Source organism: Symphalangus syndactylus, chromosome 5, assembly GCF_028878055.3.
Source record: "Symphalangus syndactylus isolate Jambi chromosome 5, NHGRI_mSymSyn1-v2.1_pri, whole genome shotgun sequence".
Lineage (NCBI taxonomy): Eukaryota > Metazoa > Chordata > Mammalia > Primates > Hylobatidae > Symphalangus > Symphalangus syndactylus.
The window spans coordinates 27,428,876-27,442,898 of record NC_072427.2 but is presented as its reverse complement, the minus strand read 5'-3'; the positions used below and the strand labels follow the sequence as shown (position 1 = coordinate 27,442,898).

General features: G+C 42.4%; 1 protein-coding gene across 3 annotated transcripts in view; it reads left to right on the top strand.

Annotated features, from left to right (window-relative positions):
• The first annotated feature begins 4,877 nt into the window (after positions 1–4,877).
• IREB2 (iron responsive element binding protein 2) overlaps positions 4,878–14,023 on the top strand; it is a 63,611-nt gene continuing 54,465 nt past the window's right edge. Inside the window, exons 1-2 of one of the 3 annotated variants that reach the window (XM_055277551.2) lie at positions 4,878–5,084; positions 6,531–6,620. In XM_055277551.2, coding sequence (XP_055133526.1) covers positions 5,066–5,084; positions 6,531–6,620 — 109 coding nt within the window. In that variant the 5' untranslated portion in view covers positions 4,878–5,065. Of the gene's footprint in view, positions 5,085–5,548; positions 5,585–6,530; positions 6,621–14,023 lie in introns of those variants that run through there. The other 2 variants (XM_055277552.2, XM_055277553.2) reach the window with 2 other exon arrangements.

Genomic DNA, 14,023 nt, shown 5'->3' with positions numbered 1-14,023 from the left:
TTTGATCATTTTTAGTAGATACATGATAAAGTACTTAGGAATGAAGATTCATAATCTCTAAAATTTACTCTGAAATGGTACCAAAAAAATTAGAATAAGAAATAGCCAGGTGCAGTGGCACATATCTGTAGCCCCAGCTACTTGGGAGGCTGAGGTAGGAGGATTGATTGAATCCAGGAGTTGGAGGCTACAGTGCACTATGATCTTGCTGTGAATACCTACTGCACTCCAGACCGGGCAACATAGTGAGACTGTGTCTCAAAAAAAGAAAAAGAATAAGAAATAATGAGGATCTTATCTCTGCAATAGCAGAGAGGGAGCGAGAGACAAGACAAATGTGGCAAAATGTTAACAGTAAATAAATAAATCTAGTTAAGGTGTATATGAAATTTTATTGTAATTATCTTGCAATTCTTCTGTATTCTTGAATTTTGTTTTTCAAAATAAAATGTTTAATTTAAAAAGTAGAGATGGGCCAGGTGCAGTGGCTCATACCTGTAATCCCAGAACTTTGGGAGGCCAAGGTGGGCAGACAGCTTGAGTACAGAAGTCGAGACCAGCCTAAGGAACATAGGAAAACCCTGTCTCTACAAAAAATACCAAAATTAGCTGGGTGTGGTGGAGTGCGCCTGTGGTCCCAGTTACTCAGGGGCTGAGGTGGGAGAATCACTTGAGTCCAGGAGATGGAGGTTGCAGTGAGTCGAGATCCCCCTACTACACTCCAACCTGGGCAACACAGTGAGACTCTCTCTCTCAAAAAAAAGGAGAGATGAACCAGCCTGGACATTGCCCAGGACACTGATCTAAAGGGGTGCTAAAATCTCACTGGAAATGAAACTTGAAAAAAAAATGTATGGTGAAAACATACCATAAGCTTCCATTTGCATAACATTCAAAATAGGGTGTAGGGGATGAGGAAATGGCAGCCTAGGAGGAAAACAGCTGCGGTTATAAAAGGGCAACAGGAAGGATCCTTGGAAATGTTCCATATCTTGACTGTAGCGATGGTCACACAAAGCCACACATGTGAACTAAATACACACGTGCATGCGAGCACATGTGTGCACGCACACACACACACACACACCCTACAAAGGAGTACATGTAGAACTGCCTAAATCTGAGTAAGGTGGAATGATTGTATGAATATCAATTTCCTCGTTTTTATATTGTACTATGCTACATGGGGGAAGACTAGGTGAAGAGCATATGGGATCTTTATTACTTAGTACAACTACATGTAAATCTACAATTGTCACAAAATAAGAAGGTTTAACAATAGGTAAATTTTATGATGTTTAAATTAAATCTCAATAAAACTGTTCAAGCTGACTGAGATGGCATATGCCTATAGTCTCAGCTACTTGGGAGGCTGAGGTGGGAGAATCCCTCGAGCTCAGGAGTTTGAGATCAGTCCAGGCAAAATAAACAGACCTCTGTCTTAAAATAAATAAAATTTTCAAAAAGTATATAAAACTGTTAAAAAAAAAAAAAAAAGTAATGAGTCCAGCCACACGGCAGCATATCATGATTGTTCTAAGTTAGTGCTTCTCAGTGGAAGCGGGACACTGAGAAAATGGGTGTTTTTGTTTGTCACCATCATGGGGCACTTTTGGGATCCAATGAATGTTAGATTGCCTGCATTCCACACTATAGAATTACACAACAAAGAATCAAACAAGGGCCAGCCCCGGTGGCTCACGCCTGTAATCCCAGCACTTTGGGAAGCTGAGATGGGCGGATCACGAGGTCAGGAGTTCAAGATTCAGCCTGGCCAACACGGTAAAACCCCGTCTCTACTAAAAATATGAAACTTATCTGGGCATGGTGGCACGTGCCTGTATTCCCAGCTACTCAGGAGGCTGAGGCAGGAGAATTGCTTGAACTGGGACCCGAGGGGCGGAGGTTGCAGTGAGCCAAGATCATGTCACTGCACTCCAGCCTGGGCTACAGAGCAAGACTCCATCTCAAAAAAAAAAAAAAAAAAAGAATCAAACAAGACCCATACTGTCAGATATTCATGTACATTAAACATACACACAAACATAAAAACAATAACAACAAATTTGTTTATAATTATCTGAGCCTAGAGTTTAACCCCATATACAAGTAAAAACAAAAGTAATTTGTGTATGGTTTTAATATATATGGAATTTTCTAGGAATACAACTATTGTGTAAAAAAAGCAAAGGTTTTATTTCTTTTTGTCTTGAACTTTATCAAGAGTTATTCACCATTTCAGAAAATCACAATAGTGACAACACTTCCAATATTTGAGTCACTAATATATTTTCATTAGTCTTTAGAGGCCATTTGTGATATATATGTACATTTTATACATACGTGCATTTACCATATATGCATTCATAATATATATTTATGCATGATATGTATGTATATATTGAATCCTTATTTTGCAATGTCAGACATAAATAAAAAGTGTTGACCATATTTAGCTGAATATTATCTTTTTTTTTTTTCTTTTTTGAGATGGAGTCTTGCATTGTTGCCCAGGCTGGAGTTCAGTGGCGAAATCTCGGCTCACTGCAAGCTCCGCCTCCTGGGCTCACGCCATTCTCCTGCCTCAGCCTCCCAAGTAGCTGGGACTACAGGCGCCCACCACCACGCCCGGCTAATTTTTTGTACTTTTAGTAGAGACAGGGTTTCATCGTGTTAGCCAGGATGGTCTCCATCCCCTGACCTCGTGATCCGCCCGCCTCAGCCTCCCAAAGTGCTGGGATTACAGGCATGAGCCTGTATCTTATCTTTTTTTGAGACAGGGTTTCATTCTGTCTCCCAGGTTGGAGTGCACTGGCACAATCATAGCTCACTGTAATCTTGAATTTCTGGGCTCAAGTGATCCTCCTGCCTCTGTCTCACAGTAGCTGGTACTACAGGCATGCACCACTATGCCTGGCTAACTCTTTAAGTTTCTGTAGAGACAGGGTCTCACCATGTTGCCCAGGCTGGTCTTAAACTCCTAGCATCAAGCAATCCTACGGCTTTGGCCTCCCAAAGTGCTACTCAAGCTTGAGCCACCAACTGTGCCTGGTCCAGTCGAATATTATATGTCCTGTAAAACCAAACTCATTCGTTATAAGTAGATACAAGCATCTAACTACTCAATTTTGTCATCTAATATAGACATGCCTGTGCACCTACATATTATAATGCATATTATTTTCTAATAAATTACTTTCCTATTTTTCTCCTTTATATTACAGTTAGGTCATTAAGTAGATTATTTATTGTTGTGTATGTAGATTATATTACCTATGAATTTCATGCTGGGATTGTGAAGGAGATGTTACAAAATATAGCAAGGTGAATAAAGGAAATATATTGGAGTTTGGGTTGACAGGGCTTGGATCAATGATTAAAGGGAGTGGATGAAGGAGTCAGGTATAATGTGTTGATTTCTGGCTTCGGCAACCAGGTAGATGGTGGCGCCATTCGCTAATGCAGGCAAGGGAATAGTATGTTTAAGGAGGGAAATGATGAGTTCAGTTTTGGAGATTTTTAGTTTGAGGTGCCTTGGGATGTGGAGGCATTCCATGGGTACTAGGATATACACATCCGGGTTTAGGAGATAGGCTCAGGTCACAGGCAGACTGGGAAGCATCAACATATTAACTAATAACTGAAGTCAAAGGAAGTGTGAGATGGGTCAGGGAAAATGGACAGAGGGAGGAGGTACAAGGCCAGAGCCCTGGGACACATTTAATGTCCAATACATTTTTTTTTGAGACACGGTCTTGCTGTGTTGCTCAGGCTGGAGTGCAGTGGTGCAATCATGGCTCACCATAGCCTCAATCTCCTGGGCCCAAGTGATCCTCCCACCTCAGCCTCCTGAGTAGCTGAGACTACAGGTGCATGCCACCACACCCAGCTAATTTTTAAAACTTTTTGTAGAGATGGGGTCTCACTACATTGCTCTGTTTGGTCTTGAACTTTTCAGCTCAAGCCATCCTCCCACTTTGGCCTCCTAAAGTTCTGGAATTACACGCATGAGCTACTGTGCCCATCGAGTGCCCAGTACATTTAAAAGCTGGGCGGAGGAAGAAGTCTGCAGAGGAGCCTGAGATCAAGCACCCTTAGGAGAAGAAAAAAAAAGTAGAGTCTGAGGTCACAGAAGCTGACGGAAGAGTATTTTTCAACAATGGGAGAGAACCAGTCAAGATTGAGATATGTGAGATTAGAAAGTGGAGTTATAGCCGGCCTTGGCTAAGGGCATTTGTGGGAGTGGAAGCCAGACTGGAAGAGGATAAGAAGTAGGTGGGGGAGAGCGAGTATGAGCGACTCTTTCTGGTAAGTTGCTGCCCACAGGAGATAATGCTGGGTAGGTGGAGAACATAGGGACCGGAGGAGCTGAGGCGGAGGGATGGAGAGGCTTAAGCATGTGTTAACTGCCACTGGGAAGAAGTCGGCAATGACGGAAGCTACCAGAGGGTAAGAAAAAATTCATTCATTCAACAGTTGAGCACCTCCCAAGCGCCCGATCAGTATGGCCGCCCCCGCTTGAAAACACGCGTGTGGGCCGCCCATGTCTGACAAGTTAATGCAAGGCTTTATAGTTAGGGGAAAGCGGTTCTCCTTGAGCTCTTTCTCCTAGTAGTTCCGATTCCGACCCTGACTCCCACAGACACCTTGCGGGAACGCATACACCGCTCGAATTCATGACCCCAATAGAAAACTTAAGGCCACAACTAAGTAACGGATCGCTGCGAAGGCCAAACTAGCCACGCCAACGCCACCACTGGAGCCTCCCCAGCGCTCCGCCCCCGCTCGCGAGAACAGCGGCGACGGCGCGAGAAATTGCTTTCTGGCTAGCTCCGCCCCTTCTCTTTCTTTGTTTTCCTGTCCGACGATCTCGCGGGAGTTAGGCGACAAATCCCGCGAGCGCAGACCCGGGGCTGGTTCTGCGGCTCTCGCGATATTTGCGCGAGCCTGCTTCCTTCTTTCCTCCCTTGCCCGTCCGCCTGTCTTCCTCCCCTTCTTCCCTGCCCGGCCTCCCCCTCCTTCCCCCGCTGGCCCCCTCCCCGGAGGGATAATATGGTCTCCGGCGATGGACGCCCCAAAAGCAGGTCAGTTTCGGGCCTCCGAGCTGGGTCTGGCAGTTGGAAACGCGCGCTGCCTAGGCGCCGAATTCCTTGCTTTTCTCGCCTGGAGTCGCTCGGCAGGCGCCCAGGCCCTCGGGGCTCGGGTTGTGCTCCCCTCGGGGCCTGCCTGCTGGGCCGCCCTTTGAGCCTAGGCCGCGGAAGCTGGGGCTCCCGATCCCCACCCTCCTGCGCGACCCCCGCAGGGCGGGCCGCCCCACCGCTGGCCTTGACCCGCACCCCTTTCTCTCCGGTGGCCGCTGCCTGCTGCCAGCGGCTTCCTGGTCCCCGTCAGCAACACCAGGGGCAGGGAGAGGCCCACCGTCTTCTCCTGCCCGCCCCCCATTGGCGAGCGATGAAGGCGGGGGCCTGCGTCTCCGTGTTCGGGTCTCACGCAGCTAGATGTTGATTCCACGGTCCAGCCTAAGGCCCCTCAGTCTCTCTGTGCCTCTGGAAGCCGAATGAGGGGCAGTCAAGGTTGAACATTGGTCAGTCAGTTCTCCGACCATTTATTTATTGCAACGCTGTCTCCTCCCTCGTCCACCTCCCTCTACAAAAAAAAAAAAAGAAAAGAAAAAAATACTATTCATTCTGAAAATGGGCTGTGCTTATGTTTTCTCCTTTTGGATGAAAGCCTTAACAATGTTGAGGGTCCTGCCCACCCACCGCTATGAGTCTGCACAAAAGATCTGAAGGTTCTTTTCAACCTCAAGGCCGCCTCCCCGCCACTGCCCCCTAGAATGTTGGGAGCTGAGGCACATTTAAATGAGATCTCTGGATCTTTGACTTTGTAGTTCAGCTTCAGTTCGTGCAAAACCAGAAGACTTCTCTCTTTCGGGGAGAATATGCTATTTTCCTAGAGATTCTGTTACTTTTATTTTCAGTACTAAGCCCTGGTAAGGACTTAACTGAGAAGTTTTTTTGTTTTGGTTTATTGAGTGTTCTGTAAAAATACGTCTTTTGGTTTTTATTTTTAATCAGTCCCTCTAATGTTAATTGCGGAATTCACAAATTCCTGTCTCTGCAGTTTTCAAGACATGTCTTTCCAAAACGTCCCCGTGGATTATTTAAATCATTCTTATTGTCCCTTTCCAGGTATTCTTAACACATTTCAGGAGTGAATTATCTTACTAGTTTTTACTTGACAAATTATGGTTTAGAGCTATGCTGTCCAGTGTGGTGGATACTAGCCCTGTGTGACTTTAAATTAATGAAAATTAAATAAATTAAAAATTCAGTTCCTCAGGCACGATAGCCACATTTCAGGTGCTCAATAGCCACACGTTGCTAATGGCTACTTTACTGGACAGTTCAAACATAGAGTATTTCTACCATTGCAGAAAATTCTATTGGATAAAGCTAGTTTCCAGGTATTTTCAGTTGATTAAAATATTTTGTTGCTGCGTTTAATGAAAATATAATTTTTTTTTTCAGGATACGCCTTTGAGTACCTTATTGAAACATTAAATGACAGTTCACATAAGAAGTTCTTCGATGTATCTAAACTTGGAGGCACCAAGTATGGTAATGTTGCTTTACATTTTCTTGGGTTTGTTTAGTCTCTAATGAAAATGCATTTGTCAAGCTGAGCTGAAGAAATTTTAAATGTATTTCCACCTTATTGTAACAGGTACACCTACACATACCTATAGCATTTTAAAAACTCCTCTTGGGACAACTTTTGTTCAGGGAAGATGTAGGCCCACACCTTAACTTCTCATTTAAAAATCTAAGTTAATTAAGCACTAGTTTTTTCCCTCAAAGAAACCAATAATGCAATTTTCAAACTTTTTTTTTCTTGTTTTTGTGAATTCAGGGGTCTTGCTATGTTACCCAGGCTAGTCCTGAACCCCTGGGCTCAAATAATCCTCCCGCCTCTGCCTCCCCAAGTTTTGGGATTACACATGTAAGCTACTGCAGCTGGCCTAATGTGATTTTTAGAAGAACCTGACTGACTGATGATAATTCTACACCAATTAAATGTATATTTTACTTTCTCTTTTCTTTTCTTTTTTTTTGAGACAGAGTCTTGCTCTGTTGCCCAGGCTGGAGCGCAGTGTCGTGATCATAGCTCATACAGCCTTGAACTCCTGGGCTGAAGCAATCCTGCCTCAGCCTCCCAAGTAACAAGGCTTACAGGTGCATGCCAACACATTTATATAAAAACATATTTTTATATTTTTTGTAGAGTTGGGGTCTTTCTGTATTGCTCAGACTAGTCTCAGACTCCTGACCTTAAGTGATCCATCTGCCTCAGCCTCCCAAAGTATTGGGATTACAGGCCTGAGCCACTACGCCTGGCCTATTTTACTTTGTCAAATGAACAGTGCCCACATCTATTCTTTTTGCCATCTGTTGAATAGGAATCACCAACAGGACCCATTGATTTGAGTTGTTCTGAAGTATTGGGCATGGTTTGCCCCAACCTGCACACCTGCAGTTTTGGCAGACATTCTCATTGGCCTTATCAGGGTCAAACCTTTCTCATGGTCTCAGAAGAGTGAATGTGGGTGACCTATAGGGCATAGAATGGAAGTTTTGACTTTACTGACAGTTGAGTAACTTTCTCAATTAGGCCAATAGAGAGACCTGTTTAGAAGACTGATTATTCTTTGTGAACTTTTCCATGACAATGACATGAAAAGATAAATTGAATGCCACATCTGTTGCAGTCGGTTTTGGAAGGAGCTTAAATCTTGTTTTTTCTTGCATTATTTAATTAAGACGATTGTTCTTGTGATTTTTCTGTAGATTTTGAGGAATTTAAATATTCTTGACTGCTATGTGCAATATTTTTTGTGTATTGTGAAATGCAGCTATTTTGGAGTATCTTAAAGAATCCCCATTTTAGAATTAGGCTGTCATTTAAAAATAAACAGTTTGCCAAAATGAGAGCAATATCCTTTACCTTGCGTGTTTAGCTGCAGTGATTTGTGTTGATATGTTTGTTAAAGGAAGTTGGTCATTTTCTTAATGATGTATGTTTTTCACATTAATTTTATCCCTACACTGATGATGAGTTTGCATTAATTTTGAAAAGAAAACAGCCAGATTGATCGTTTACAAGAATAGTCGTTTTATTTCCCATTTACTTCTTCAAAATAATCTAGTGATACTGGCTTGGAAGTCTTTTAACCCAAATTTCATAGTTTAATAAATTAAAGGAGCACCGTAAGATGTTTTGAAAATTGAGTATAAATACTTTCTGTGTATAATCTGTAGAAATGTCCTTACTTAAGATGACCTAAATTTCTCAGATTTAAGAAAAGTAGGAAACTATCAAAAACAACTGTAAAATGCATTGAAAGGGAATGATTGATAATCTGAAAGTTAAATTTTCCCTGGGAAATAAGCTGTCATGGGAATTTGTACATAACTGTACAGAGTACATGTGTACTTAACATAATTCCAGAATTACCAGTTTTTATAACCATGATAAATGTAATAATAGAGTACCTGTGACTATAAATACTTTCAAAACAGAAAGTTGGTTTTTATGTGGGGTCAGTACCCCGGTTTTTATTTTATTTTATTTTACTTATTTTTTTGAGACAGGATCTTGCTCCGTCACCCAGGCTGGAGTGCAATGGTGTGATCTCAGCTCACTGCAGCCTCTGCCTCCTGAGTTCAAGCGATTCTCGTGCCTCAACCTCCCAAGTAGCTGGTACTATAGGCGTGCATCACCACACCCAGCTAGTTGTAGAGATGGTGGTTTTACCATGTTTTTCAGGGTGGTCTCGAACTCCTGACCTCAAGTGATCCACCCACCTCAGCCTCTCAAAGTGCTGGGATTATAGGAGTGAGCCACTGCACCCAGCCCCTCCTGCTTTTTTAATAGAGTGCTTATTATGAGAGGTTATTAAGTAATAATTACTTAAGGAGTTTCCTAATAAGGAATAAAATTTGAAGAATTGACTTTGAAAGAAAGGAACAACTTAGGTAGGAAGTATTTGGTTGTTTAACCTTAGAACAAAAAATCCTTACTGCATTTTTGAAAGGATCAGATTGAATTACCTCCTAGACATATGCTTACAAGAAGACATTGCTTTGGTAGTCACCAAGGTTCAGAGCCAGTCTTCCCCACCTGCATTCCACATTTTGATGCCTGCTAGGTTGAGAATGACTGTTGTGATGAGTAACGATTAATGAAGGGAATGGATTCTATCCCTCATAAATGTTGCAGAGTAAAGATAGTTGAGACTGTTTTAAGCTCCATGCTAACTATGTCAGGGATGCCTACAGCTGCAAGGAACTGAAAACTTGCTGTCCAATGACTTTAAGAAATAGGAGTTTATTTTTCTAACATAATGAAGTGTGGAGATGGGCAGACTGGGGCTGTGCAGCACCAATCTCAGCAAGGATCTAGGCTTGTCCTTTCTTCCCGTTCTGTTTTTATTCTTTTGGTTGCACCTCCAGGCCTTATGTCCATGTTCCAAGCAGCTGGAGGAGCAAAACAAAAAGAAAAGCCCTCTCCAGGGGCTTTTGCCTCTTTGGCCAAAGTATCAGTGGCCACTCTTAGCTTCAAGAAGGCTGAAAGGTGGAATAATCAAGGTCTTCTCTTATTCATGGGGGATATGTTCCAAAACCCTCAGTAGACACCTGAGACTGTGGGGTAGTACCAAATACTGGTTTGGTACCATGCATGTACTGTTTGGTATATATTTTTTTCCTATACATACATAGCTGTGATAAAACTTAATTTATAAATGAGGCACAGTAGAGATTAACAATAGCTAATAATAAAAGAGAACAGTTATAACAATGTACTGTAATAAAAGTTACGTGAATATGGTCTTTCTCTTTCAAAATATCTTATTGTGCTGTTCTGCAGGTAACTGAAACCACAGAAAGCCAAACCATAGATAAGATGGGGTACTGTATTTTACCTTTACATCTTTTACAATAGAGAGAAGTGGTTGGGAGTGGGTGGTGAGTGAACCAGCCTAGTCTATCTGCATTACCAACCTGATACCTTCTCTTATTCTGACCTTAGATAGAGTTCAACACAGATTATTTGATTTCTGCGTTTTTACTGCCATTTTATCCTTTTGCTTCCCAAATTTATACTCAAGGTATCTCTATGGAAGTGGGCACATCTTAGACATTGATTACATTTTGATCTTGTATGATTTTGCTTGTGGGGAATCTCTTTTGTTTTTCTATTTTATTTTTTGTGTTTTGTTTGTTTGTTTGTTTTGTTTTGTTTTGTTTTTTTGAGACAGAGGCTCGCTCTGTTACCTAGGCTGGAGTGCAGTGGCGTGATCCTGGTTCATTGCCACCTCTATCTCCAGGGTTCAAGCGATTCTCGTTCCTCAGCCTCCCAAGTAGCTGGGACTACAGGTGTGTGCCACCACATCTGGCTAATTTTTTATTTTTAGTAGAGATGGAGTTTCGCCATATTGACAAGGCTGGTCTCAAACTCCTGACCTCAAGCAATCCTCCTGCCTTGGCCTCCCAAAGTGCTGGGATTACAGGCGTGAACCACTGCACTCAGCCAGTTGTGGGGAATCTTTTTAATATTCTGGAGCTGGCTGTCTGGCACTCCAATGTGCTGACTAGAAACATGTCAAAATCTAGGTAGTCTTAAAATGTAAATTTTGAGTAACTCTTAAAAAAAATTATAAAGATGGAGTGTTACTGTCACCCTGGCTGGAGTGCTCTGACATGATGATAGCTCACTGGAGCCTTGAACTCCTGAGCTCAGGAGATCCTCCCGCCTCACCCTCTCAAGTAGCTGATTTGGGTGACTCTCAAGTAGATCTCTGAATTTGAAACTATTGCTATTTTTAAGGAGAGGAGAAATCAGTATTGTCTCCTGTATGATGGAGGACAGTCAACATCAGAGAATTAGAATGAACAGCATAATGGAAACATGAATGACTATGTTGAATGAAGGGGAAGATGGTGGAGAGACTGGCCTGGCTGGAGTGAAAGATAGTTTTGAGAGAGTACCTGTTCCGGGGCAACAGGGCCTCTGGTGGTGTAAAGCCCCCAGGCACCCTTTATCTCAGGTCATCTTATTCACCCTGTCTTTTGTCCTTCCTGTCTGCTTGCCTTTTTAACCACAGTACTGCTTAGTCCTCCAGTAGAGCCGGGACTTAGTGTCCAAATCCTACCGTGCAGCCTTTGAAAGAAAATCCTGTATTTAATTTTTTAGGAGAGTTTTTATCATTTAGAAGAATCACAAAAAGACAAGAACGTTGCAGACGGTACAGAAAGTCTCATTTTTATGTGTATACAAAAATATATGTAAATATGCTACTTTTAATAAAAATAAAATATATGTTGTTTTGTAACCCCTTTTTTCACTTAATATATCATGAACATCTTTCCATGTCATTGAATACAGGTATCCCTTGCTATCTGAATCTATTTGGTTTCTGAGTCAGGGAGCATGAGTTCAGGTAGAAAGGGATACCTGTACTTCTCTGTAGCTTCTAATAGCTGCACAATATTGCCTGTATGAATGCATTGTGGTTTAGTTAACAGACCTTTGAATATTGAGGCTGACAGTAACTTTTCTCTATTTGTAAATAAACTTTGTATGTGCTAATACTTACATTTTTGTGCAAACTTATCATTATATAGAATTGTTGGATTGAAAGTATGTTATTTCCTCCATCCCATCACACACTTTTATACTTTTACTATTTACTGTTGGTTCCAGTCTTTTTTTTTTTTTTTTTTTTTTTTTTTTTTGAGACAGAGTCTTGCTCTGTTGCCCAGGCTGGAGTGCAGTGTCACAGTCTCAGTTCATTGCATCCTCCACCTCCTGGGTTCAAGTGATTCTTCTGCCTCAGTCTCTGGAGTAGCTGGGATTACAGGCCCATGCCATCACACCCTGCTGATTTTTGTATTTTTAGTAGAGACAGGGTTTTGCCATGCTGGCCAGGCTGGTCTCGGAACTCCTGGCCTCAGGTGATCCACCTGCCTCGGTCTCCCAAAGTGTTGAGATTACAGGCATGAACCACTGCACCCGGTCTGGTTTCAGTCTTTACCTTGGACTATAAAGAACAAAAACTCACTCAAGTAAAAAATAGGTTGCAGTTTCCAGACATCCAAAGACAAAGGAAGAAAGCATAGTCAAGTTTCAGGGAACCAGAATTTCTAAGCCAGAGGCAGTGTTTGTCACTTGATGGCTGCCTGGTTTCCTTATTTTCTGTTTCTTTTTGAATATCCAGTCTTCCATCTCTACAGCTTACTTTACTTACTCATTTTTGTATAGTGCCCAATATGGCCACTGCTGACCATTCTTGCATGTTATGACTGGATTACTAACCGGTTAAGACTGTACCTCTAGGTGACTCTCTTACTTGTTTTGTTTTGTTTTGTTTTTTTCCCTCAGGGTCTTGCTCTGTTGCCCAGGCTGGAGTGCAGTGGTTCGATCATGGCTCACTGCAACCTGGACCTCCCAGGCTCAAGTGATCCTCTTGCCTCAGTCTCCCAAGTAGTTGGGACTACAAGCACATGCCACCATGCCTGGCTAAATTTTAAATGTTTCGTAGAGACAGGGTCTCCCTACGTTGCCTAGGCTGGTCTTGAATCCTGGCTTCAAGTGATCCTCCTGCCTCAGCCTCCCAAAGTGCTGGGGTTACAGGTGTGATCCATTGTATCCAGCTCACCTGTTGTTTTAACCTATTTTGACGGCACTTGTCAGGAGTCTATTGCCGGTCCGGTGATCTTGCTGGTAAAGACACAAATCTGTTCATCTTGTCTTTTATGTGGACTCTTGAAAAAAGACTGGGTTGGGTAAGCAATGTAACAGTTTGCTTGTAATTTGTACACATAGTACATAACTTTCCAAGGATTACCTTTATCTAATATCATCCTACTAGTCCATGTATAGTCCATGTGCTCACCAACCCTCCACATTTCAACTTTGCTTTTATTGCCAATTTCTATTCTAGATTGGCTCTTTTGGTTCCAAGGAACAGACACTAGCTCGAGTGAAGAAGGATTTATTGTAATGATACAGCGCTCTCCAGGCCAGTGAAATGTGGCTGTCTCTCAAGAAAATGGTGGTGGCCCAGAATTAAGGAAGTTGTTTATTATTTTCTCTTAGGTGCTTCAGATTTCTGCCCCGTTCCACTCTTCTGCTTCCTCCACTTCACTATAGACAAGCCTCCTCTGCCTGCTCACTTTGTACATGGCCTCAAATGGCAACCTCAGTCCATAGCTTAGCTCTTAACACCTTTCGAGTTCAGTCTCTCTGTGTCCTGATTACACATTTCTGAGAGGTGAATCTAATTGCCCCAGTGTCTCCTTTCTCACAAGACTTTTGGTCATCAGCCTACCAGGGGATTGGCTTTTGCTTCGCTGCTGTAGCCAAGGAGGCCACAGGCCACTGAGAACTGTAGCAGTTTGGACAGGCACCATGAAGGACATCTGTTGTGTTAGTAAATAATGCCAGTTTACATGCTTACCAGTAGTGAATGAGAAGAATATGTGTTTCTGCACCTTCATCAATAGTAGATACTATTTTTCTTGTTGGCTCAACTTCTGTCAGTGAATGAAGCGAAGAAAAAAAAACTTTCTTCTACGTTAAATTGGGGGGTTTATTGTGAAGATTTGAAGGAAATAAGGAAATTGAGGGGATCTGATTGCGTGGTCAGATCAGACCCTTTGTTCCCTTCAGTAGGCATGCGTAGAGCCCATGATTCTGGCTCAGCTGATTTTCCCTATTTCTGCTTTCCTTTTTCTTTTCTTTCTTTCTTTTTTTTTTTTTTTTTTTTTTTTTTTTTGAGACAGGGTCTCTATTTGTTACTCAAGCTGGGGTACGGTGATGCAGTCATAGTTCACTGCATCTTCAACCTCCTGGACTCGAGATCCTCCCATCTCAGCCTCCCACTACAAGCAGACACCACTACACCTGGCTAATTTTTTTTTTTTTTTTTGAGACGGAGTCTTGCTCTGTCACCCAGGCTGGA